The sequence below is a fragment of the Pseudorasbora parva genome, chromosome 18 (genome assembly GCF_024679245.1).
Source record: "Pseudorasbora parva isolate DD20220531a chromosome 18, ASM2467924v1, whole genome shotgun sequence".
Lineage (NCBI taxonomy): Eukaryota > Metazoa > Chordata > Actinopteri > Cypriniformes > Gobionidae > Pseudorasbora > Pseudorasbora parva.
Window position 1 is genome coordinate 27,146,713 of NC_090189.1, and position 26,301 is coordinate 27,173,013.

Here is a 26,301-nt window from a genome sequence, read left to right on the forward strand (position 1 = left end):
GTTAAAGCAATGTAAAAACATATGTTGTCATAACTTATTGAACATAATTTTTTTTACAGTGTAATAATTACACTCTTCTCCACTACTTAAACATATAAACCATTGGCCTTCCATATTGTCCCTTGAGTAAAGAATAAGCTGTATTTATTCAAACAAACCGTTCTAATATTGTAAACAAGCAGGGATCTCCGCAGCAGCACTTCATTCACTGCAGAGGCGGGCGGAGTTGAGTTTTGAATGATAGTTCAGTAGTTGAGGTTTAGTTACAAGCTCTTTTTAATACTTTCATTGGTGAAATATTTCAAAACCCAGAGCGATGTAAAGGGTGACCAATAGTAATGATTTATGTAGGAATGACGAAATTTGAAGACATTCTGCAAGACAATGACACTATGTTTAAAGGGATACTTCACCGCTTTTTTTTACGGTCTATGGTCTAAACACACCGAGTACCACCCAAAGTTCCTGGTTCCTGGGTAAAGTTCCTGTGGTGGAAACGGGGCTATTCTGTATTACAATTTCTATGTCCACATTACAATTAAACATACACACGACACACATGCTATTTGACCCATAATGTCACCACCACTACGACATTGTAACTTTTGTGCCTCTCGTAGTCGGAGCGAGCGCTGCAGAAGTAGATGGATAAACTAAAAGTAAAGTTGGTGAGTGGAGTATATAAAATTGCTGACAACGAGTCTTTAAAGAGCATATTGCAGGTTAGAGACTCCAGTGAGTCAGTGTATAGAAAAATAATGTAGGACCTAGAATTTCTTTAAAATATACTTACACACACACACACACACACACACACACACACACACACACACACACACACAGTAACAGCGTGTGTCAAAGCAGATGCAGAAGTGAAGTACCATCTCTTCACCTGCACAAAATGCCACAATGCAGCTTTTCTTACTTTTTTTTTTAGGAAACCTGTGGACTCAATGTCCTGACAGGCTGGACACTATCATTTTCCATGACAATGATAAATTTAAATAGAAAAACCACCGAAAATACACTGATTACTACAGAATACCAACCTATTCTGCACTGAGCCAATGCAGAGCTTGGCAGACGACTCCCTCTCGTGATGTAATATGACGCGATGTTAAAAAAAACAGCGGTTTTACAAACAGCCAACGAAACGGCCACTTTATCTGCTAAATTTGTGCTCTTACGTCTTTTAAAAACATTTTAAATCCTGCATTACCTTTTCATATGGCATTTTCATACAAGGTAATATGTTTATCTAAAAAAAAAAAATGAACCTGCAATATGCTCCTTAAAGGCACTTTAGCCTGTTTCATTTGCCCATTCATGATGCTGTTGTGATGTTGAGAGAGGTACAAGATATAAATAAAGCATTTTAACTGGAATGATTTTAGCGTGTGTGATTTATCGCAGGCACGGAATGGGTAACGGGCCAAATATTAACGGGTCTGGGCGGGTGCAGAATTAATTTTGATATGTTCACGGGTCACTGGTCGGATCTGGTGCTGAACCTTGATGGACCCGTGCAGGACTCTGCATCAAAGTACAGCGAGATCATACGACTCCTTTTGCTTTTGATTCGCTCATGCGGTATTTTGACATCAAATGCGGATCAGTCTGCGCATCGCCGATGCATCTCGAACATGTCTGGTGTGTTTGTGTTTCCCGCTGCTTTGCTAACGTTGCTGAGAAAGATGAGACGTATACAGTGATGTAAGACCTGGCTCTGTGGTGGCCTGTGGAAAGGCAAACCGGTTCTTATAAGGCTTGTCAACTCTAACCAACTCTAAGCTGGCACTAGCACTGGCTCTGAACTAGCACCGGTTTGTGTTGATGGAAAAGCGGTATGAGAGAGCCAGAGACAGAAGAGGATAGGACAACACCAACCATTGCCCTGGAGCCAGTGCCCCAGAGCACATATAACCAGGGGTGTAAGCCAGCGCCTGCAGCAACAGAGAGGATACTGGTGGAATTGGACACAGAGGACTGGCAGATGGATTTGAACACGCAGGTACTGCCTCCTACCCTATTCCACCCAGTATCATCTGTCTGTTGTGATCATCTGTCACAGGTAGGATTAGATAAGATTTGCATATTTAATGAGCTTAAGCTCCTGTCATATCTATGCCGCTGTCAGCTCAGTTAGGCTCACATGAGGGAGGTGTTGTTTTGAAAGCGGCAACCGGAATAATTCAAGTACGTCTCAATAAAAAAAAAACCACAATGATTTATTTCTAATCCACCCGTGATTGATTGGACTATTTTTGTATTACATATCCCGCACGATCGTTCAATATAAGCGCGAACTGCACGCACACACACACGTGCGCGTGCGCTTTTCAAATGTCAAGTCAAGAGAGAGAGAGAATAGCAGAACAAGAAAGGAATATTTATAAAACACATAGCCCCGGGACGTTGGGATTTGCGAGCCCTGGCCCATACATGTCTGAAAGGTATGTTCTGTTAGACACATACACCTAATCAAAACGATCTATAATAATACAATACTATTACATATAAAAAACACGTTTTACTCACATAAGTATGTTGCACCATTCCTGTCGAATCCAATATAGAAGAAACAGCGTTGTGTTTTAATCTCAAATGTCTACAAATCCAGCGCCGCCTGAGATTTGTTTACAAACGATCCCGCAGTGAAATGAAGTGAACACTGACTTCCCCACGTCAGCTGGAACTTCATTAAAAATAAAGTTCAACCACACATTACTAATATTATGATCCGAAGGAAGCTTATGATGTGACTGTGTTCTTCCATAACCAGGAATAGCACAATATCTTGCTATATTCTTCGGCATGTTCATCACTGCTGGCTAGCGCAATCCAAACGGCTCCATTAGTTGATGGGCGGGGCTAATGAATTACACGTGCTTATTATTCTGTAGAGTCTGTTTCATCAGTCGATGACGTCAAGATGCGAACAGGATCGTTTTCTGGGCCTGGTGTCTATAAAAGCTTTTCTTTGACTAACAATGAAGTTTTCAGCTCTGAAACTTACAGGATATTCTTATGTTACCATGACCCTTTATATATCAAAAGCTCAAGGAAAAGTTGATTTCTCAATCCATCACCCCTTTAAATGCACAAACTGAAGAACATATTGAAATAAAACAAAACAAAAAAGCGAGTACATTCATCTCAGCATAAGCCAAATATTAGGTGCCACGTTTTCATATTAAATACCCATTTAAATAAAGCTAAAACCCAAAGGTTTTCCACAAAAATATATTAGAGAAACAGACCCTAGAACATGTCAGATTAATTATTATTAAACGTGTTGAAAAAATATTTAACTTGCCTGAAAAGGACAGTTTGTATTTAAAACGTGTCCATAAATGAGTTCATATAATATGTACGACGTAATCTTTTTCACTACTTTGAAAAAATGCATCATAATTCACAGAATTCTGCATTATAGCACAGACACTTCCTCTTAGATTTTTAATTTTTAGCAATATTTTAATGTTGTTCTATGGAGGTTTTCCCCACTCTAGGTATTTCCTGAATGCAGGACCATGGATTTAATAGTTCACTGCTCACAAACTTGGATTGGCGTCATTACTGCATTTAGCCGCTGCGGTGGAAACTATTAAATCAAGAGCTGTGGTACCGGACCACAGAGTTTAGATTTGACTTTTCTTACTCAGTGCCAATCAAACTGAAAGGCTCAATGCTCAGAGCGTCTGCATGTGACATTGGAATGCATGTCAAGTGATTCGACTTCACAGGATCCTCTCATTAATGCATATTATGATCTCGCCCTTCTGCCACAAGTCTCCTCCAATTATAGCACACACTGAGTGCTCATTAATGGAAATTACTATTAGTCGATCAGACTGACCATCAAAAGGTGCTCACCAATGTGAATGAATGCAAACAGCAGAAAGAAGGAAAACATTTTGAAATATAATCCTAATAAAAAGGACAAACTTATTAGCAGAAAAACAACTTATAAACAAAAACACAACTAGTACATATTGTAACATACACTGCTCAGCCAAACAAAGTGGCTGTTTAGATTTAAAGGGGTCATGAACTGTTTAAAAAATGTATATATGGAAAACACATAGCCCTGGCCCATAACGTTAAGCTACATGTCCGAGTCTGATCCCGAATTGAACCAACAATGAATTGCTTGCAGTGAAATTAAGCAAACAAACGTCCACTCATTCCTAATATTAGAATCCAAAGGAAGCTAATGCAGGGACTGTGTTTTTCGGGGACCAGGCACAGCGCAATATCTTGCTATCTTTGGGATGTTTGTTGCTCGGCACATGCGCGATCCGTTTAGCTCCATGAGTCGGTGGGCGGGGCTACAGAAGCAGGCGTACATATTTATCTGTTGAGGCGGCATTTCCCTGTTCTATTATGTCATTGATCAATACATATACATTATATATATATATATATATATATATATATATATATATATATATATATATATATATATATATATATATATATATATATATATATATATATATATATATATATATATATATATATATATATATATATATATATATATATATATATATATATGAGATATGAGATATGAGAGCTGTCCTTTGCTGGGCCTGGTGTCTATAAAAGCTTTTCTTTGACTAACAAGGAAGTTTTCAGCTCTGAAACTTATTTCAGCTCTGAAAGATATTTTTATATCACAATTAACTTTTATAGGCCTATATCAAAAGCTCAAGTTGATTTGTCAATTCATCACCCCTGTAAATAGCCAAATGCTTAAGAGTATATGATTGGGTCATTATTGCTAACCCTAACTGATGGAGTGTATCACTTTTAATTTCTTAAACAATTATGTAGTAAGTCATAATGGCCATTTTCCAGAGCCCGTATTCATAAAGATTCTAAGAGTCCTCTCAGAAAACTCCTAACTTAGCTTAAAAACTTTTACGTAGGAGTCTTAGTTTAAGAGCTTTTGGGGACCGATCTGAGAGCAACTCTGAGCAAGGAAAATTCAAAAACTTTTATCTTAGTGAAGAGGCGGGACTGACCCCGTTGCTACGTATGACGCAGTCTTTTGAAGTCTGTGATTTTAAGTATAAGGTCTATTCTAAGCCTTCACTTTAAAAAATTTAAAGTGCAAATTGTTCTATTTCACCGTTCTCTCTCACTCATACACACATACATTATATATATATTTATATAAATCCTTTTATCATTTACCATGCTGTTAATTTAATATAAGGTATTTGATTGGCTTAGAATTATAAACATTGTTCAACTCTTTCTATTAACATAAACGTCTCGTCTTCCAACGGTGCAATAATTCGGATGTGGGTTCCATCGATTCCTCCGACAACACCAGGGAAGCCTGCTATATTCATAAATGCAGTTTTTCGAGCCTGCAAGGCGGGAATGTCTAGTGGAAATGAAATGAACTGTGACACAATATGAGGTTCTGAAAGTGCTGTAATTGTTTGTGTGATCACTCTGTTTAAGAGGTGGACAAAGTACATAACTATTACTTGAGTAAAAGTAAAAGTACTACTGGTCAAATATGACTCCGTTACAAGTGAAAGTTGTAAAAACAGATTTTCACTCAAGTAAAAGTACAGAAGTATTTGTTTTCAAATGTACTTAAGTATAAAAGTCCAGTGTTCTGTATTTTGCGTACGTGAGTTTTTGTTGTAGATGGCTATTGCTGCGCGTTTAGCTAGAATGCCATACAAAACCAACCCATTGGGCCACTGAATCTGCATTAACGACAACAGCTGGGGCAACAGCCTTAGTCCTAATGGGTTGTTATCATAGCTATCAAAATCCAGTGTTCGGCACTTTGCGTATGTGAGTTTTTGTTGTAGATGTCTTAAAAAAAAAAAAAAAAAAAAAAAAAAAAAAATTGTTGTGTATTGTGCTAATTAATTGAGACTTCTTACAGCTCTTACAGGTTGTTGGCCTTGTCTGTTTCGTTGCTTCTATTACTCTCCCCTTTTTTGTAAGTCGCTTTGGATAAAAGCGTCTGCTAAATGATTAAATGTAAATGTAAATGTAAATAAAAGTAAATTTCCTTTTTTATGCCAATGCATTATTTAATTACTGTTGTATAAATGCACACTGTCATCATGGTTTAAGCCATTCAGTGATGCTTCATCTGACATAATACCATACGGCTATCTTAAACTAGTTTAAATACTTGTATAGAAGTTACAAAGCTGCTGTCACTTTAAGGCCGAATGCACGGATCCAATACACTGATACACATCTGATATTCTCCCAACTTTACCATTCTCTTTCCCAGATGTTTATATTTTTAATATTTTATAAGACATGCACCAAGTGTATGCCAACTAAACTAATCTTGATTTTTTTTTTAAACTGAAACATACTTTCAAAGTATGGCTATGGGTGCACACACTTGTGGCTAAGAACCGTCTTCTTCCATTTTGTTATGAACTGATCAGTGTTCAAAAAAAGTTGGGGAAACTGTATATGACCATGAGTGATTCCTGATAGACTGTCTGCAACAACAACAACAAAAAACCTTTTAAAGAAGGAAAAAATCATCCTCCGACTTTCAGAACTGCAACAGAAACAACTTTCGACCTAGATAGAACGTTTTTCAAATGTAGTGAATTAAAAGTCACAAGTTTCCACAAAAAATAATACTCCAGTAAAGTACAGATACTCAAAAAGTGTACAGTACTCAAGTAAATGTACTTAGTTACTGTCCACCTCTGCTCTGCTTACAGAAGGTTGTGACAGACCTAAATCATCACTGCTGCATTGTTGCATTTTCCCAGTTGCCAAATATCGTAATGTAGCGTTTACTTTCATTTCTGGTGCTATGGCATTCCTGCTCTGTGTCGGAGATGTCAGAGTGTCTCTAATAAGATCCGTCACAAACATGATCCCTGCACCATCTAATCTATAGCGTCTAATTAACTCACTGTCATCCATTGTCTGCAACATATTTATTCTCCCTCTTTGTCTTTCTGCCATTTTCTCCTCTGCTAAAGAAACTCTTAAGCCTCTTAAAAGTCCTTGTCCGTGCTCCTAACAAATTTGACCATAAGACCTATTTTAAGGGTTAAGATGCTTTCTGAATTACTTTTTTATTCACTAGGATTTTTTAGTTAATTTTAAGAGTAAACGCCCACATTTCTACAAAATTTCTTAGAATTTTGTCACTAGGAGCTACTCTTTGCATTAAGATTCTTTATGAATACGGGCCTAGGATGATAATGTCAAGATTCATCAGGCTCAAATTGTAAAATAATGGTTAGGAGCATGAACAATTATTTGTTTCACATGAATTGACACCTTTAATTCACTGAAAGTCTTTGGGATGTGCTGGAGGAGGCTTTGCAGAGTGCTTGACTCTTGCATTGCCAATACAAGATCTTGACCAAAAAGTGATGCACCTCTTGACAGACATCACAACATTTATTTCCATCAAGGGGTGCATCAATTTTTGGTCCAGAACTTGTTTACACTCATTTAATTAGGGCTACAAGAACTGTGGCCAAAACATGTAACATGCTAGAAACATAATAATCAGTGCAATAATAATAATCACTGCTCCGCACGCACAATTCATAAAAGAACAACACCAGACAAGGAACATGAGAAACACTGGGGCATTTGTACACAAGGGGTGATTGGCAAACAAGACACACCTGGGAACAATCAGTGTGACTATGAATAACAAGGAAGGCAAGACAACAAGGAACTGAACACGGGAGTGAACACAGAAACAATAGGAACGGTAAAACACTTCAAAATAAGAGACCAACACAAGACAGGGGAAATCATGTTTACCATTCTATATCTGGTGGGGTCTGGACAAGCAGGAAAAAAAGGGCAAGCGTAAGGATGAGTGAATTCGACAAGGGGCAAACTGATGGCTAGATGACTAGGTCAGAGAATCTGCAAAACTGCAGCTCTTGTGAGTGTTCCTGGTCTGCAGTGGTCAGTATCTAACAAAAGTGTTCCAAGGAAGAAACAGTGTTGAACCAACAACAGGAGGTGCTTCTCAATATCCCTCCTCAGTTCCTCGCTCCTCCGTCCTGCATCCTATGACCCGGAAACCGATGGAGCTCAGTGATCTTGTAGGACATCGCAATCCTCTAATTCCACCTCGAGGATCGAGGACACAACTTTGTATTAAAAATGAATACAACCTTTTCACAAATACTGAACCCAATTCAAAAAGCCTTTCTGATCTCCTTGTAAGAGTATGAAATCAGAAGCATGATTGTGCTCTTAAATCACAGCATGACAGACTGTGGCTGTTTTATGAGTAACATCAAAAATGCGATCGAACTTTATATGAACATCACCGCAGAGCATTTTCCGTGAGCTCTGAACTGAAGCTATGTCCACATCTTGTGAGTCACTCTGATAGAGCTATGAGATCACAGTCTGACCACATGCAACAGAGGCCCTCACACTCTGAGCTGGGTGGACCGCCAGTCTACATATTAAATCCAGACATCCCAGTGGGACTGCCAAACGTAGGAAATGACCTACGATGTGTCAGCGTGTAAAAGTACAACGTCACGGAGGGATTAAAAACGGGCTCTGGGAGGAGGCGAGTATCTGTGTGTGTAAGAGAGAGAAAGAACGCTATTGGGTGGAGGCTGGGGGGGCTGGACTTCCAGGAAAGCCTGTTTACCATGGCAGCATCAGATGTGAGGAGACTGCCAATGAAGCAGCAGAGAAACACAGGGAAAACACTGAAGAATGAGGCAAATGTTGGAGGTGATATCATGTAAAGGGTACTGGCATTAAAGAATACTGATCATTTATGCTAGAAGATGACTTAAAAGATCTACTTAAAAGATAATCTTTTGTATTTCAGTTTATCCACTGAAAGTTTGTTTCTATAATGCTACAGCAAAAGACAACACTTTTGGGAGGCTACTGCCACATAGTGGCGGATTAAAATATTACAAGAGGGAGGGAACATCGCATGACTAGTAGAACAAAAAAATGTCTGGGGTCTCCCCAAAAACACACTTTGTTAGTGAGGACATCGCATAGACTTCCATTGATTTTATATAAGTTTAATGATATATTTTCTCTCACCTAGCCCAACCCCTAAACCTAACTATCACAGAAACACAAAACACTACATTTAAATGAAAAAACATAATTTTTAACCAGCGATTTGGGCCTTTACCAGTGTAGCCAAACCTATTGATCAATTGAATGCTTCCTTGCTGAATAAATATATTAATTAATTTCTTTAAGTTCTTTCCCCCTAAAAAACCCAAAACAAACCGTACTGACCCAAAACTTTTGAAAAGTACTACAATGTTACAAAATCTTTCTATTTCAGATAAATACTGTTCTTTTGAACTTTCAATTCATTAAATAATCCTAAAATAATATATTTTACACAACTGTTTTTAGCATTGATAAAAATATTTTTTAATGAGCTGCAAATCAGCATATTAAAATGATTTCTGAAAGATTACGAGACTGAAGACTTAAGTAATTATGCTAAAAATCCAAGCTTTAAAATAAACTATATCTTAAAATATAGACAAATAGAAAAGTAATTTTACATTTTAATAATATTTTACAATATTACTGTTTTTTGTATTTTTAATAAAATAAATGTAACCTTGGTGAGCATACGAGACTACTTCTAAAAACATAAAAAGTCTTACCAATCAAAAACTGTGTGCCCGTATAAGATTTATTTGAACTCATTGTCGAATATTATTACCAAAAACAAGGTAATCAGGGAATTGCAGGAAAGAAATTCAAGAGCAAAAATGGCATTTATATCCATTTATTTATTCATGTATTAACATGTATAGTAAAATGAAACAATTTTAAACTTGTAACAAAAATATAAGAAATTCTCTGTCCAGAGCTGTTACATTACGTAAAATTTTAGCCCAAGTTATTTTAGTCTACAGTCAATTTAGTGCCCTCGTCATTTGTCACACGGTCCTCAACACAACCGTATCACAATGCTTTAAACGTCATAATACACAACAGCAAAGACTTAAAGAATTAAGTTATCACTGAACCCATTGTGCATTGATGATGTTACACAGGAAATCACGACATCAACACTGAATATATAACAATTGCTCTAGGCAGACACGATTTTTTCTAACCTCTTGCTATGTGATGGACCGAAAAATCCGACACATAAAAAAAAACACTGTTTTTGTTCATCATAGTCAGCGTTAAAGTAACCATGAATAATTACACCACAGTACATCCAAAAACATCAAGGCACGCACACCCTCACACATACTAACTTTAAGTAACTTTAAAGGATAAATTAAAAGGCAAAAAAGAGAAGGCTTACAGAAGACAACGGCACCCACTAAAGTGCTCATACACACTCACACAACATGAGGACGGACATTTACTTTAGACACTACCAAAACGATGCGCCTGTGAAGGGGAAAAGCAATTCCTACTGCAGTGACCCAACAGCAAGACGACACAAGGAAATAAGAGAGAGGGTAGACCAGCTACAGGTTCACTATGTGTACAGCTGAGGTGAATGTAGGGAGTTCTCTCAGAATCCAGAAGGCGTAAGGACGTTCATGTCCCGGTGCTTGAGTTTGTGAGGTCGGGTCACCTGTCTCTTCCCATCCATGGTGGGGATCTCCATCTTGGGGGGAGCTTTGAAGTTGGGGTCCTCTACCAAGCGGGTGCCCTGAGCCTTCATCACTTCCATAGGTGTGGGTTTCTGAGCTCCCTTATAGGACTGCAGGGCAAAGCCCCCTGTGAACACACACAGGAATGACGTTGGGTGTGTTGACATGGATTAAAGGGTGAAGTGGAGCTTACAACGCCTAGTTTTACTATGCATGACCTCATCCGTCACTTCAGTTCACGACTTCACCACCTATGTCGCCATTTCCCTTTGTCTCCCGTCAAGTTAATTTTTTTTTAGATCACAACCTTTGCGTGGGAACTGGCGTGCGTACGTACGTTTCCAGCCCTGTTTTGTGCGTACGCACACTTTATAAATGATACCCCTGGTCCTTAAATTTGATTGGTCGAGCAGTGTTAACGTGTAGAACAGAGTTGGTCTCTGCAGTGGTTAGACGAAAGTACTATATGGATATGTACTATATGGACTTGGATAAACATAAGAAGCTAGCTAAATGGCACAGAAATTGTGATATAAACTATTGTTCAAAATTGCATTTTTTGTTTTTGAAAGAAGCCTCTAATTCTCATTTAATCAGAAATACAGTAAAGAAATTAATTATACTGTAAAATAATATAATTTTAAATAACTTTTCTATTTAAATATATTAGAAAATGTAATTTATCCCGGTGTTGACAAAGCTGAATTTTCAGCATCAATACTCATGATACTTGATATGCTGATTTGCTCAAGAAACTTCTCATCATCAATCTTTTGTAACACCATAAACGTCTTTACTATCAGTTGATTCATTTCATTTACATACATCCTTGAAGAATAAAATAAAATAAAAAATTCCCTCAAAGTTTTGAACAGTAGCGTTAAAGGTGCACTATGTAGTATTTTTACAGTAAAAAATATCCAAAAACCACTAGGCCAGTGATATATATTTTGCTCAGTTGAGTTCTTACAATACCCCAAATGTTTCCAACTATTTGTAAATTGTAAGAAAAATGCTATTTTATCCAAAGATCCGGGACGTGAGGGAGTCACCTGTCAGTTGCGTCATATCTGCGTTACCCTCGGTTTTATTTGGCAGAACTGCTTTACTCTTAGCAGTGTGCAACAAGTTTCACAGCAGCTGCCTAGCGATAGCACAGAGTAATGTCATAACGTCATTTTAAACACACTCAAATGTATCTAATATGATAAACAGAGCTGTGTTACCTCATACTCATGACCGGAAAAGCGGAAATGGTGCCAGTGACTGTCCCGTCATAATAAAAGTCCCGCCTCTCGCGAGCCGTGTGTTTGCGTTCAATCGCTCAAGCGGCCTTGCTCAACTCCTCAACATTTGGTCCGGCTCTGCTTCATACTTCAGTAACATTAATAATCACATCTATAAACATGATTTTTGCCCGAGTCCCATCCCGATTCTTTTCCACTGGCTGTGAGGTAAAGATCACATCTCCCAATATCCTGCTCTCAAACTTGGCGTCATCAAACTACGCCTTTGAATAGGCGTCCTCTAGCGGACGGAAAAGTTACAAAGTGCAGCTTTAAACCTCATATCTCAACTGAATAGATGACTGATTCCTCAATTGCAAACAAAGTCCACCAATGTTCAATAAATAGTTACATAATTCATATTAAATCAACATACACAAGCATATATAGTTCATAAACTTAACTGATGGTTATATTCTTTTTTTTCCAGAGAGTGAAAACTCTGAGTAAACTGGAAGGTAATGTGAATTACCAATTTATGCTCAAGCTTAGCAAGAACCTGCCCGTTGATGTACGTCAAATTTTCCATTAAAAGAAACAAATAAAATGTTTTTTACTGTAAATACTTTCAATTATGAGTAGATTGTGGATAAACTAACAAGGTTGGGAGTTATGTGCTAAAAATCACCAAAATCTACTGTTATTCTGTCCCTTGTGATGTAAGAGGAATAACATGGGCATATCTGATCAACTCACGCTGTTAGAATGGATTATTTGAACGCGAGTGGGAGTCATTAGGATAATTTTGACATTTAAAGAGAGTATGCAGAAAGTATTCTCTCCATGTAAAATGCACTCTTGTGGTTTATCCATTATAGCTGGATCTGTACCTGGGTCAGTGGTGGACTTGCTGACTTGAGGCCGAGGTCCAAAAACGCCCCAGCGGTCTACAGGTCCATCACTTGAAGCCAGATCTATACTGGAGCTAGAGCTGGTGCTCATCTCAGAGCCTGTGAGAGACGCGGTGGAGCCCTGACTGGTGAACCAGCCCCTGCCAAACACACACTCAATTTTAACACCCACAAAATTATTAAAAACAAAACAAAGGGCGTGAAACTGATGACTCTGTGTTTACCTGCGTTTCTGCTTGGGTGAGGATTGAGGGGTCCCGGAAGGCGTTGACTGATTAGATGATGGTTGTTTCTCTTCTTTGGGATCCATGTTTTGCATTTGAAGCTTCTGCAACATTCAATACACACAATTTATGCTTTTAAATTATGACCTGTTCTAGAGATGTCAGACCAAAATCTATCCTATACTAATGTAAGGAGTATCTCTGCCTACATGCATCGACTCTGCCAGACGATGGTATCGGGTCTCCTCTGCATTCAGGCCTTTGTGTGGAGTGTAGCCTGTATCAGTCAGTCCTGCCTGCTTCTCGAACTTGTGCATGCTCTCCTGGGTCTGCTCTTGTAACGCAACAACAGGTCCAATTAATAACACAATTTTTTTCCACTAAACAGTGATTAAAACTCTTCACTCGTCATTGTAACATTCTTACTGATGATGAGGGAGTTCATGACAGATGAAGCTTTGGCTTTCACCACAGGAACTGGAGGTTTAGTGAATTCAAAGGTAGCACTTTGTTTTACCCCTCCTTCTGATTCATCCTCCTAAACATATACAGGAAAAAAAACAGAAGAATTGCTAGTATTAGACTAACTGTGCTATCAGTCTTAAACTGTGGTATGAAGTTTAAATACAGTCAGGTGAAAACAAAAATACACCCTTTTTGAACACTGGTTTTACAGATCAGGACTAGGACTGTGCAATTAATTATAATTGACTTTTAACGATTATGAAAACAAGATGATTGTAAAAATTATTATTGTGCCACTTCCATACTTCCAACTTAACTAACCGAATAAGGCTGTGTGTACACTTGGCAATGCAACCTGTATCCAGATGTTGTCCACATACACATTGAAAAGGTTTCAACACACTTCTAATCAGATGTTAGTGTACTGATCTCAGTGTAATGTAATGTTCATCGTATCTACATTAAGAGGGTGAAGTCATATAAATCCCCACCCTGTCTCTCCTCATGGCTGTCAGAAAATAATGGATGGACAGATGCAGTTTTGACAAGAAATTTTACAATAAACGTCAATCTTTAAAGGTCCCATGGCATGACATTTTCATTTTATGAGGTTATTCAACATTAATGAGTTCCCCTAGCCTGAATATTGTCCCCAAATGGGTAGAAATTTATATCGATGTAAACCGAGTTCTGGCTGTCTTTCTCTGCCTTTGAGAAATTGATAACTGAGACGAGCTGATCTTGAAATCTCCTGTTATGACGTCATATCAGGAAAGGTTTCCTCCCCTTCCTCTGCTTTGCCCACCCAGAGAATTAGTAGAGAATGGATTCAGTTCATCAGTCACGATGTCAGCACAGGCTTTACCAAATGGATTCGACAGCACTGCCACAAACAGTGAGTAACAGTGTTCATTAATGCCTGATCTGTGATCAATGATTTCTGGTGTGTAGCTAATCATTCAAGTTTACACAGACTCTTTCTAAATCGTTTAATACTGTCAGTCCCGCCGCTGACCATCTTGATGCATCAGTGAATCAAGCCAGTGACTAAAACGATCAACTTCACGTCGTTTCTGTTAGTAGCAATAGCATGAAACAAATTTAAACAAATTTTTGTTATTTAAATGATTCAACTATAGAGAGCGATCAAAGACACTCTTTATAATGTTTAGATATGTCAATCACACGTCGCGAGTGTATTTGCACACTTGTCCAAACTGCCATTATAATGAATGACGCTGTTATTCTCAACAGAAGCTCAATGTCGTGTTTGTCATTTGTGGTGAAAGCATTTTGTGAGAGTTAACGTTGCAAAGTTCACTTGTAGTTCACTCGCTCTCAGATACAAACAAAATAAATACACAATCTCACTTCAAATGCAAAGATGTCAGCCAATCACAACAGTGGGTGTTTTCACTGACGTCTCACAGCAGACATGCCCCTTGAAACAGAGCATTCAAGCCAGAGGACTAATACCAGTATAAAAAAAAAAGCCTTTTATTTCTAAATTATGACATTTTTGATGTAAAAACCATACTAACAATATAAGTACAATATAAGTAAGTAAATCTGTTTATTTAGACTTCCATCATGATACCGTCGGTGTCATTTCCCATTGTCTGAACGAGGCGTTCACCCACCTGTACAACCAGTCATGAGATCTTTGCCAGAGGAATAATTGGAGTACACTTTGCATTTTTAAATGTTACATGTCTTTATCGTTTCAGCATGTTTATTAATCTCCCATTTTTGCCAAGATAGTATAACCTAAATCGTTTAATATGATTAACCCATTTACTTTTGTATGATCAACTCTAGAAGTAAAGAAAGTAAAAGCTATGGGACATTTTTACTCTTAATCTGTTGTCGTATAGCCTACTAATCTAATTAGCCTAATGCTCTTTAATGATATGTCTGTTCTTTCATTTCTTGAATACAAAGGTGTACAGATTCTGCTGTGTTTTACTTCTATTTACTACACATACAATATAAATGCTTGGTTCTTATTTCAGTCATGAAATGTGTCGAATAATTATTTTTCATCATAGAAGATTAATGGTGGGAAACGTAAATAAGTATATTAGTTCTCAATTTGTGATTTATTGTACTTTGTTGAACAAATCACACCAATTCTGTGATGTGTGCACTGCCATTGATAGAGGCGTAAGTGAAAGTTGTTTTAAGCTACGAAGCCATTTAAAGTTTCTGCCTTTACCTCCACAGACGTAATTTAAATATTTTGCAGGAAACAATCTGTGTAAAAAAAAACGTTGTAAAATGCAGTCTATTGTTGCTAAACTGAGAGAAATGCCTGAAATTAAACAATGTCATTAGTGCATTAGGCTGTAAAATAGACACTATACCCCAAGTAAAGGAACTGTATGTAAGAAATATATTTCAATTAATCATAAAATGGCCCTGATATGTCACTAGACATTATGGAAACATGTTAATTTTTTAAATAATTCTATCACTGACAACAATAGTCCAGCCAGGATATTGTCATTTAAAACTTGTTGTTGCAGCCCTCAACTGATGTTGTCATGTTGTGTTTTGGCCTGAAGCTCCACCCTCCACCTTTCTACCAATCACAAAGTCAGTAGTGATTCGTCATCCTGGTTGCCAGATCTGCTCTAGTTACCACAGTTGCAGCTATAAACGTTCCTGCAGCCTATTTCGCAACCTCAACCTCGAGTCAGGGGGAGGGGAGAGGGGATAGTGATTGCAGTACCAGTTTTGGCCACAATCTTACATACACTTCCTTTAAGTAAATTAATTTTCAGAATTGTCATTTTGGGGTGAACTATCCCTTTAATTCCTATGGAAGCAGTGAGGGTGTACCTAATTTGTCACACAGCTTTTCCATTTTGGCCTATTTTTAATATATATATATTTTTAAAATAAACCATGATGTATGAGTTTAATATGTAATGTGTTGTTGTATTCAACAAATTAAGACCTGCTAAGAACCAGATTCAGTTTCTTTAATTTGATACATTTTTCACCCGTCTGTATAATGTGTGTGTGTTTTGTGTTTGGTTATTGCGCCATACTTTGCGTCTGATAACAATATTAAAATCTTTATGCAATCTTTCTTAATGAAGTTAAAATTAAACATGAACAGACATTGTACAACTAAATGTTTTACTGTGACCTTCAATTTACATGTTCCTGTGGGCAATCGGTCAAAGAATAAGCAAAGCACACAAACCTCAGCAAGTCGTGCGAACTTCCTCTCCGGTATAACAGGTCGCCTCCACAGGTTGTTTATATTAATGTCAGTTGGAGGTGGAGAAATAGGACGCTCAAGATTATCATCATAGCTGAGAGCTCGACGGGTCATCCCAACGGGGATTGACATCCCTCCGAGGAGTCCCTCTGAGGAACCTGGACCTGCTTCCAGGGCTGAAGGTGGGTGGAGAGCAAGATCATTTGAATATACTCGAGGGTTTCTACTGATAGAAAGCCATATGCTAATCGCATATTAGTAGTAGAAGTAACCCTTTAATTATGGAAGCTCGTTTCCACCAATAAATTAAAAAAATAAAAAAGAAATTGCGACTTTTAATCTCCGAATTCTAAAAAAATTCTCTCACAATTCCGAGTAGTAAAGACAGAATTCTAAGATATAAAGTCGCAATTGCGAGAAAAAAGTCAATTCCGAGATAAGTCGCAATTGCGAGTTATAAAGTCACTGATCTGCCGCAACCCGACACATGATGAGTTGTGAACACATTAATGAGTATTTTAACTGTAGTTTTAGCTACAAATGATGGAATGATTGTCTTATTATCTGAGTGGCATTAATATCTCTGAGCAAACGCAGTCTTGAGGGGATTTTAAGCGCAAGCTTTGGCGCTGAAACAACAGAATGGATGTGAGGTGGCAACGTTCACTGAACATATTCTGATGTGTTATTATGGAAATATGATCCCCAGAACACCACCACCCTCAGAATGTGCTGTAATTCACAATTTCCTTAGAGAATGAGTGTGTTCAGTAATTACATAATGACATCGGATAATAATTACTTTTTTCTTTATTAAAGAGCAATACTAAATATATGAGACAATAAGATGGGTATCTTAAAATTAACATCTAATTTGTTTTCTTTTTAGAAAAAATAAAAGTTATATAACTGTGAAACTAAATTGTAATGCATACAATTGCCATATTATATACAAATCTATTTCAAATTACTTAAAAAAGGTAAACATAGTTTAAACCAAAATATAAATTTTGGTTTATTGGTAATATAAATAACAATAATAAATAACTCACAGTAATATAAATAACAATAATGCCTAAACATTGTATTTATGTTGTGCAACTTAACTTTCATGTTTCAGCTTCAGCTCAGGCATGACATAAGCATTTACCGTCTCATTTACTCCTTTACTGAAGAAAAAAATATAGGACAGGGTAACTTGAAATAAGAACAAGAGATGTGGGGATCAGCTCTAACGTCACCGAATCAGCTGTTAAAAACAAACCATCCTCCCGCACCAGATTGCCACAACTTCAAATCCTCCTTGTTAAGCGGGATGTTATTGTCAAATATTAGCTACACTGAAAGTAGTTTGCCTAAATAAAAAAAAAAACTCATTTTTGGTGAAATTATATTTCTTTATCTAACCAGGGTAGACAACCTTTACGTTACACGGAGGAATAACCGCTAGAACGTGATCAAACGCGAGATATGTTTTTATTTAATTCAGATAAAGTACATCACACATGTAGATGTACATTTTGAGCTAATCATTCATCATTGTAACACAGCTTGTTTTAAAGGGAGGGTGAAATGCTGTTTCATGCATACTGAGCTTTTTACACGGTTAAAGACTTGGATTCCCATCCTAAACATAGACAAAGTTTCAAAAACTAATGTTGGACGTTTGATGGAGTATTTCTGTGTTAAAAATACTCCTTCCGGTTTCTCACAAGTTTCGGAGAGTTTTTTTCGAGTATGGCAACGACTTGACGTTAATAGACCGGAAGGTCCTTGTATGGGCCGTACGGGCTCTTCTCCCGGTAGGGTGCGCGCGCGCGAAATGCACGCCCATAAACACTCTCTCAGCTGCAGATCCAGTCGTCCGTGAACACTTATGTCGGTTATAGTCCACGCCGCGCTCAACTTCATTCCTCCACTTTGACATCAAGCGACTTCAACGCTTCAGCACAGCATTCCGGGAAGGCAGCGCTGCATTTAAAACGATTTGAACGCAGAAATGACGGGAAGCTTCACAACATCGCAAAGTGGATCTCCACACTTCAAGAAGTGTGTTTTTGATGCAGCGGTCGCAGTGATAAAAGTTCGGTCCTGCTTTGGAAGCAGCCGGTGAGTAAAACTACTTCAAATGTCTATGCTGTTGCTTATCGTCGCGTGAGTAAACATCAGTAAACGACACGATCGCGTGCTTCGTCATTCAAATGCGCTAACGGACTTCATTGCTGTTCTATGTATAACGTTACACTAGTCGTACAAAACCGTTTTGCTTGCTACTGCTAAGGTTTAGTCGCATACAAAAGTCCATAAACCGAATCATGTCCTCATAAACTGCGAGTAAAGACACACAAATGTTGACAGGCCACTAAATACAGTACATACCACAGAGACGGACGTCCTGCTGTTGCTGTTTCTATTTCAGCCTCCGAATTAGATTCTGGATCATATCTATTAGCTGAGATCGATAGCAAGGATTTCTCCCCGCTTGAGGACATCACCGCTTTGAGCATTCGTCATTCTTTAGCTCCGCCCACACGATACGCCTCCAGGCGCTCGTTTTTTTCCGGAAAGACTCGGTACAGCCCATATTTCTTTTATAAATATAATAAAACTAAAGAATTTTCGGAGATATGAAGGATGCAATACTACTCTATACGTACTCAAGATTGACATGAGATTGACTGAAAAAGTGTTTCACCCCCCCCTTTAAGTTAGTAGCTATAAAGATGATTAAAGTGTGATATTTAAATTACACAAATTAATGAAAGCACGCTAGCCTAGAAATCTAGGCGCACCCTAGTGGCAGCAAATCTAATCTGCTGCGAGTATCGTCTAGTAACTCTCAATATACTTCTGAGCTGTAAAAAAACAAATTCTGGTCAGGCCAATCGCATTGTGTATACAGTCAGTGGGCGGGGCTTAACATAATGACGGCTGAGTTGCGCTTGCGTGCTACTAGTAAACACAAAAGCTGGCGAGCTTTGACCGCGACTCTGGAAGATTTGGAGTTAAGCTTTTCTCTGAGAAAAGAACGGCACAGAAGTCATTCTTAAGAAGGGAAGATGTGATTGGAGTTTTGCCGACCAGATACTGTGAAAGTTTAATCTGTCTACTAACTCCGCTTCACCTTCGTTGCTCTGGTTGGTTGTAGCGCTATCCAATTGTGTGCAGAGGGAGTTTGAAAGACGACAGTTTATCCCGCCCCTCGGATTGAGCCCTGCCAATGGTGAGTTTCCACACCAAACATCTTGATGTGGGTCTGGCTTGTCAGGCTAAAAGCACACAGCTCTGAGCTCTGAAAGCACGAGCACTGCTCATCACAAACACACACACACTGTGTACGCGCTACAGCTTGCTGTGATGTTTGTTGTGCCTAGCGTTGAGAACATTCTAATTGTGCATTTCGAAGATAGCAGTAGGGGTGTGCCATATCATATCGTCCGCGATAATACCTGTATAAATTTTTACATGATAAAAAAGTGTCATATCGCGATATCAACGATATAGCGACGCGATGACGTATGGCGTATTTACTTTCCCTAGCGCGCACAACAACAACACCTGTCTGAGAGAGAAGAGCACAAAGAGCAGTACGACAGCCTCCGATGATGATGATGATGATTTAGTACAGGGCTATTCAAATCTTACCCTGGAGGGCCAATGCGGTGCAGAGTTTCGCTCCAACCCTGATCAAACACACCCACTTGTGATTTTCTAATGATCCTGAAGATATTGATTAGCATGTTCAGGCGTGTTTGATTAGGGTTGGAGATAAACTCTGCACCGCATTGGCCCTCCAGGGTAAGATTTGAATAGCCCTGATTTAGTACCTAAAGGGGAGCTACTTGGTTTCAAGAGGTCAGCTCTCTTGACAACTGACTTTACATTGTCAGCTTAAAGCTGTTATTGATGTTTGCCGCGCAATATTTGACCGGAAGGGTAACATTGACGGTTATTTTCGTCAGTTACGGCTAGTTAGATCTAGTATTGTACAAGCTTTGAATCAGGCACAGAGAGAAAAAAAGTAGTGTATAAACTAATACGTTTATTTGAATGAATGGATTATAGCATTTATTTGAATGAGAGAGAGAGAGAGAGAGAGAGATTCGTACATGCGTGACTGCGTCTGTTCAGCGTCTCTCTTAACAATGCAGTTATGCAGACAGATGTGCGTATTTATTACTTTAAAATAGCGAGTAACCCCATCATTGCTGAGAAATATAATGTAGTGATCCATTAGCTTAGCTTTTTTTTTCTTCTAAAAGTCGCGGGGCGGCGTTGATAACTAGTTTCCGTGCTCCTGAATCTGCAGCGCGATCTCTCCCTGCGTCTCAATAAGCTCCCTAGTTCACTAGTCAGGGCACTGATCAGGACATAAGTCAATGGGCTGACTCCCTGATCAGTGCCCTGACAACTAGACTAGGGAGCTGATCGAGACGCACCCTCTGTATGCGAGTGACGTGTGTATGTGTGCAGCCCGCGCTTCATAATGAAAACAACTCATTAATACAGAACGGTATTTTAGCTAACTTGGAATTACCTCTGCTGTTGTATAACTTCCAGCCCATCATAATTGAATATTCAGACAGACCATGGCATAAATTACTATATTGCTAAACTAAATGTTTTATTATATATATATATATATATATAAACAAAGCATGATTAAACGAGTTAATCAAATAAAAAAAAAAATTTTTATTTGATAAACTCGAGTTAATTGATGAATCGTTTCAGCCCTACTGAGAAATGTAATGTAGCGATCCAGTCGAAAAATCTGCAGCGTGATCTCTGCTCTCTGTGTGTGAGTGACACGCGTGCTTCATAATGAAAGCAGTGCATTGATATAGGTGATTCATCTGACTTCGAACAGGTCCTGTGCATTAAACGATTTTATTGTACACCTTCCGGCCAATCAGAATCAAAAATTCAGACAGAGCATGGCATAAATTACTTTAGTTATTGTTAAACTAAAATGTTATGTTATGGTTTTACTTAAAGGTCCTGTTCTTCACGATTCCATCTTTCAAACTTTAGTTAGTGTGAAATGTTGCTGTTGGAGCATAAATAATGTCTGTAAAATTATAAAGCTCAAAGTTCAATGCCAAGCGAGATATTTTATTTAACAGAAGTTCCCTTTCAAAGCCTACAGCGAACGGCCGGTTTGGACTACACCCCTGCACTTCCTTGCATGAATGACGTCACTAGGACCGTTTGTTGACTAACCCTCCGCCCACAAGTACACGCAAAATAGGGGGCGTGGTCTTGTTGCTCTGCCGCGTGGAGAAGAGCATGCATTCATCATCTCCCCGTTATGGTAAGAGGCGGGACCTTTCCGGGCAAAGTGCGCTAAGCTGCTGTCCAATCACAACACGGGAAGCGCTGGCCCAATCAGAACTCGTTATGTGTTTCTGAAGGAGGGACTTCATAGAACAAGGAAATCATCAGGCCGTTTTTAGGACAGAGGAAACAGAGCTGTACAGATAAGTAAATTGTGTGAAAAATACTGTGTTTTTTTACACGCGAAACATGAGCTCATGTTATATTGCACACTGTAAACACAATCAAGGCTTCGAAAACACGCAAAGAACGGGACCTTTAAGATTTCCAGCAAAAACACTAATAACTTGTACCAAAGCTATTTTGCTTTCATTTGACTGTGTGTGACTATAAAGGTGCTGCGGCTGCCGCCTTATGACAATAGATTTATTATTAAATATTCTCTCATAAATTAACAACATACTGTTAATATTAGCATACTTTACATACTTAACATACTTCATGTGTTCACAACTCATTGTGTCGGGTTGCGGCAGATCAATGACTTTATAACTCGCAACAGTGAGTTAATATCTCAGAATTCTGACGTTATCATGCAATTGTGAGAAAAAAAAAGTCTGAATTCTGAGATAAAAAGACTGCTGAAATTTTTATTTAGTGGCGGAAACGGCTTCCATGTTAATACCCTTGACAAGTCATGATTGTAAGGTCACATTATGCACTGCAATGTGTAACATTGGTCTAAAACTTTTCTTTACCTGGAAGGTCTCCAGGTCTGGACACCATGGCTACTGAATGAAGTGTTTCTATTAGACCAAAAAGTGAAGACAACTTTGAAGACAGTCCAATCACAGGAGTCTGGATCAAAACTATAAGAGAGGGAGAGGGAGGGAGAGGGAGAGAGTTATATATAAGTTACATATTAACCAAGCTATATTTGATTTTAAGGCCAAAGACCCATCCAACAGATTCAGATTAATCATTAAAGAGACGTGTTCAATTGACCGTCTGCATCATTGTGCAAGTGAACACACAACATAATTTCCAATGAATGAGTAAATGAAAATCCAAAATCCCTGATATTATACAATGTATTATCATAACTGTATACAGAATGCCATACAACCATGACATTTTGACATGAATTATATCATTTTAAAAGACTTAAATTGTTAAATTGTTGAAGTTTTGTGAATAAATTTCATACAAACAAACAAGTAATGATTATATTCATTCTTGACATCTGGCAAACCTGTGCATGAACCGAATATTGTGATAAACATTGATATCAAATGACACAATTTCCGAAAAGGTCCCATGTGGGAACCACTATTTAACTCTTATACCACTGTTTAACTCTTACCATGCCCAAGATAATAATACCTTATTAAAGACCCTATTTGATTTTTTTTCAATGACATATTCAATGACATAGGATTGACTTTGCATAAAGCTGTCTGTTAAATGTAGATTTTATGTGTAGGTACTTTAAAGTATGTGACATTCTGCCCAAATTAGAATTATAAACATGGGATTCTTTCCTAGCTGAGTGTAAAGTTACCTAAGCATATGTTTAGATATTAAAAGCATGTTTGTTATATTATTATAAAAAATGCGAGCATCTCTTACCTGTAAAGGCGTTTGAATCACCACTGCTAGAGCACAGGTCGATCTTGCTGACAAGCTGAAGTTTGCTCAGTCAGCATTGTGGGACGCCAACGAGCACAGCCGATATAAAAAAGAAAAAGCTGGAGAACAACCAAAAATCACATTAAAACATGAGGAACTTATGACTGACTGCTAGATAAACATTTTGCCTGATAAGATACCACGTGCTATTAGAAAAGCATCTGAACACGGTGTATAATAACACTAAACGCCGCTATTTAAGTGATAACGCAACAGTGTCGTGAGAATCAGTGCATTCTGGGAATGGCATTTCACCAGCTGTCTGTCCGGATGATGATGTTATGTAATGATGTTCCCTTTCCAGTACGGATGTTGGCGACGTCAAAAGCAAACGCTCTATCGTTAAACACAACAACCCGCTTTCGTTATCAAAACATTATTTTGGTAAAGTTTGAAAGTAGAAAATAAACAATAACTGGAATACTGAACAATCCCTCACATTTAACAAACACGACAATATTTGTTGAATGGTATGTAAATAAGAGGGCTAGCTGAACAATCCAGTTTCGGCGACCTGAAACCGGTTTGAGGGATGCGCTGGTGAGCTAAAGAGCGCGGAAATACGCTGTTTTTACCTTCTCTTCAGCAATTAACAGTCCAAACGAGGTACCGAGGACACTTTCAACCGAATGGTTAAATTACACATCACATATGTTTGAGAAGAGTTGGCCTTTGTATCTGCCATAACTTCCCACGGAAGGGTCTATGACAACAATCCAACAAATTGGGGCTGCGGTCCCCCAATCTCGCGATACTTACTGCTGTAGTGCTTCAACTAGCCGCGCGGGGCGGTAAAATACACAAATTTCACCCAAACATAAAAATTAGTTAGCCTACTTATCATTTACTCACCTTTATGTCATCGTAAACCTAAACTGTTCTTTTTCCTCGTGTAACACATCTTATTTAATACAGTCCCTCCTACAGTAAGCCAATGAAGAGAACTGAAAGTCCTCAATGAATAACCAGCTATCTTAAGAACTGTCAACAAAGTAGAGGATTCCACAACATAGAATATCTTTCTGGTATTGTATTATCAAATGCACTGTAATTTTTTCTGCTTTTTTCTTTGTCTTTCCTCTGTTTTTTTCTTTTAATTAATTAGAATATTGTTATTGTAGCCACACACACACACACACACACACACACACACACACACACACACACACACACACACACACACACACACACACACACACACACACACACACACACACACACACACACACACAAATCAAACTAGACAAACTGCTTGTGATTCTTTAGTGATTAGAAGCTTTTGTTTCCATTTGCCCCACTGGAATTACAGGGCCTCGTGTAGGCCTACTCATAATAACCCTGGGGAACCATGTGAAGCCACAAGTGCATGGCCTGTGGTGGGTGGTGCAGAGGACCCTTGAATGGAGGGTGTTGTGTAGTGTGTTGGTGTTTGGAGGTGTGTGTGACACAGTGATTACCACAAGGGGGCTGGGGTGGTGCATCAGCGTCACTTTCCTTCCGGAACGCGGCCCCCTCAGCCTGCAGTGAGTGGCAGAAAAGCTGCTGCATGACTGCAGTTAATAGGGGTAAACATGAGTAAAACAAAAAGTTATCAGTTTAAACTAAAGGTTGGCCTAGATATAGTGTTCCTTACAACTTGGCAAATATCAAGGGATCCATAGATACTGACATGCAGCCAGGGGTGTCTATGGGATCCATGGGGAGCTTTTTCCATCTTAGGGCTTATCTATCACTTTCCAGGAAGGGCTTGGAAAGTAATTCATCAGTCATGTATGATGTGTACGTATTGTAGAGTGAACACTGTGTATTCATTACATCAAGGCTTGAGTAGTGCAATACACAGCCGGTTCCAGCTGGTGCAAAAAGTCCTAACAGGGACAAAAAAAGAAAAGAAAAAAACATCTTGCCTCTCTTCACTGGTTGCCAGTCAAGTTTTGTATTGATTTTAGGATTCTGTTGTTTGTGTAAGGCTTTGTTTGGGCTAGGCTGGGATAGGCTTATCATAAGGGAGATTTGTATTTAGAATTTGTATTTAGACATTTTGTGGAACTGTCTCTCATTACATGTTAGGTCTTTTCCTTCTCTGTCTAGTTTTAAATCAGCTTTTAAAATATACCATTATTTTTACATTTTATCATTAATTGGTGTTTATTTGATGGTTTATTGAATCTGTGCAGCTGTAATGGATTCCTGAGTTGGGGTTTGTTTTGTCACGTGTTATTCTTGCCTGCGTTTGTTTTTATTTTTGTATGTACTAGTTCTGTTTCCTGGGTGTGTATTTGGTTTTGGCTGTTTTGTTTTAGAGTGTTTGTGTGTCAAGTATTGGCCAGGAAGGCCATTTTGTAACCCCCTGCCTGCACTGCCCAGTCCTTCAGCCCTCTCATCAGCCCTGTCTCACATCAGCCCTTCCTCTCCTCCTACACTCCCTGTCCAGTTCACCGTGTATCCGCCTTGTGGGGATAGTTTGCCAGCTCATCCCTGGGGTTACCAGCCGATTTATCTGAACAGCTCGTCACACAACCTTCATCTGTGACTCGTCTCTCCAACCATTTGGCTCCGCCTTTCCTTCCGGCTTCACTTCAGTTCTCTGGCAAGTGCCAACTTATCCCCCCTGTCGCTCACTCCCGTGGCTCCACCTTGGTCTTCATAGCCTTCTGTGTCACCCAGTCTCTT

General features: G+C 38.6%; 1 protein-coding gene across 2 annotated transcripts; it reads right to left on the reverse strand.

Moving 5' to 3' along the window:
• Positions 1 to 9,762: 9,762 nt before the first annotated feature.
• kiaa1191 (KIAA1191 ortholog) lies at positions 9,763 to 24,360 on the reverse strand. Of its 2 annotated transcripts, XM_067423276.1 has the most exons (9): positions 24,204 to 24,360; positions 23,569 to 23,687; positions 22,698 to 22,808; positions 16,645 to 16,838; positions 13,395 to 13,506; positions 13,178 to 13,302; positions 12,969 to 13,072; positions 12,724 to 12,884; positions 9,763 to 10,734 (listed from the first exon to the last, which is right to left on the reverse strand). In XM_067423276.1, the coding sequence occupies exons 3-9, from the start codon at positions 22,723 to 22,725 to the stop codon at positions 10,526 to 10,528; spliced, it is 933 nt and encodes a 310-aa protein (XP_067279377.1). In that variant the 5' UTR covers positions 22,726 to 22,808; positions 23,569 to 23,687; positions 24,204 to 24,360; the 3' UTR covers positions 9,763 to 10,525. The 2 variants fall into 2 exon arrangements, with proteins under 2 accessions (XP_067279377.1, XP_067279378.1); XM_067423277.1 differs by lacking the exon at positions 24,204 to 24,360 and having other exon boundaries at positions 23,569 to 24,093.
• Positions 24,361 to 26,301: the final 1,941 nt, after the last annotated feature.

What these genes read in the sequence shown, in the direction of transcription:
- kiaa1191 (XM_067423276.1), bottom strand. Translation starts at nt 22,725, where the DNA reads ATGGTGTCCAGACCTGGAGACCTTCCAG. An exon ending in GTCTGGCAGAGTCGATGCAT is followed by an intron (nt 13,073 to 13,177) that starts GTAGGCAGAGAT and finishes TGAATGTTGCAG; the next exon opens with AAGCTTCAAATGCAAAACAT. An exon ending in CAAGTCCACCACTGACCCAG is followed by an intron (nt 10,735 to 12,723) that starts GTACAGATCCAG and finishes GTGTGTTCACAG; the next exon opens with GGGGCTTTGCCCTGCAGTCC.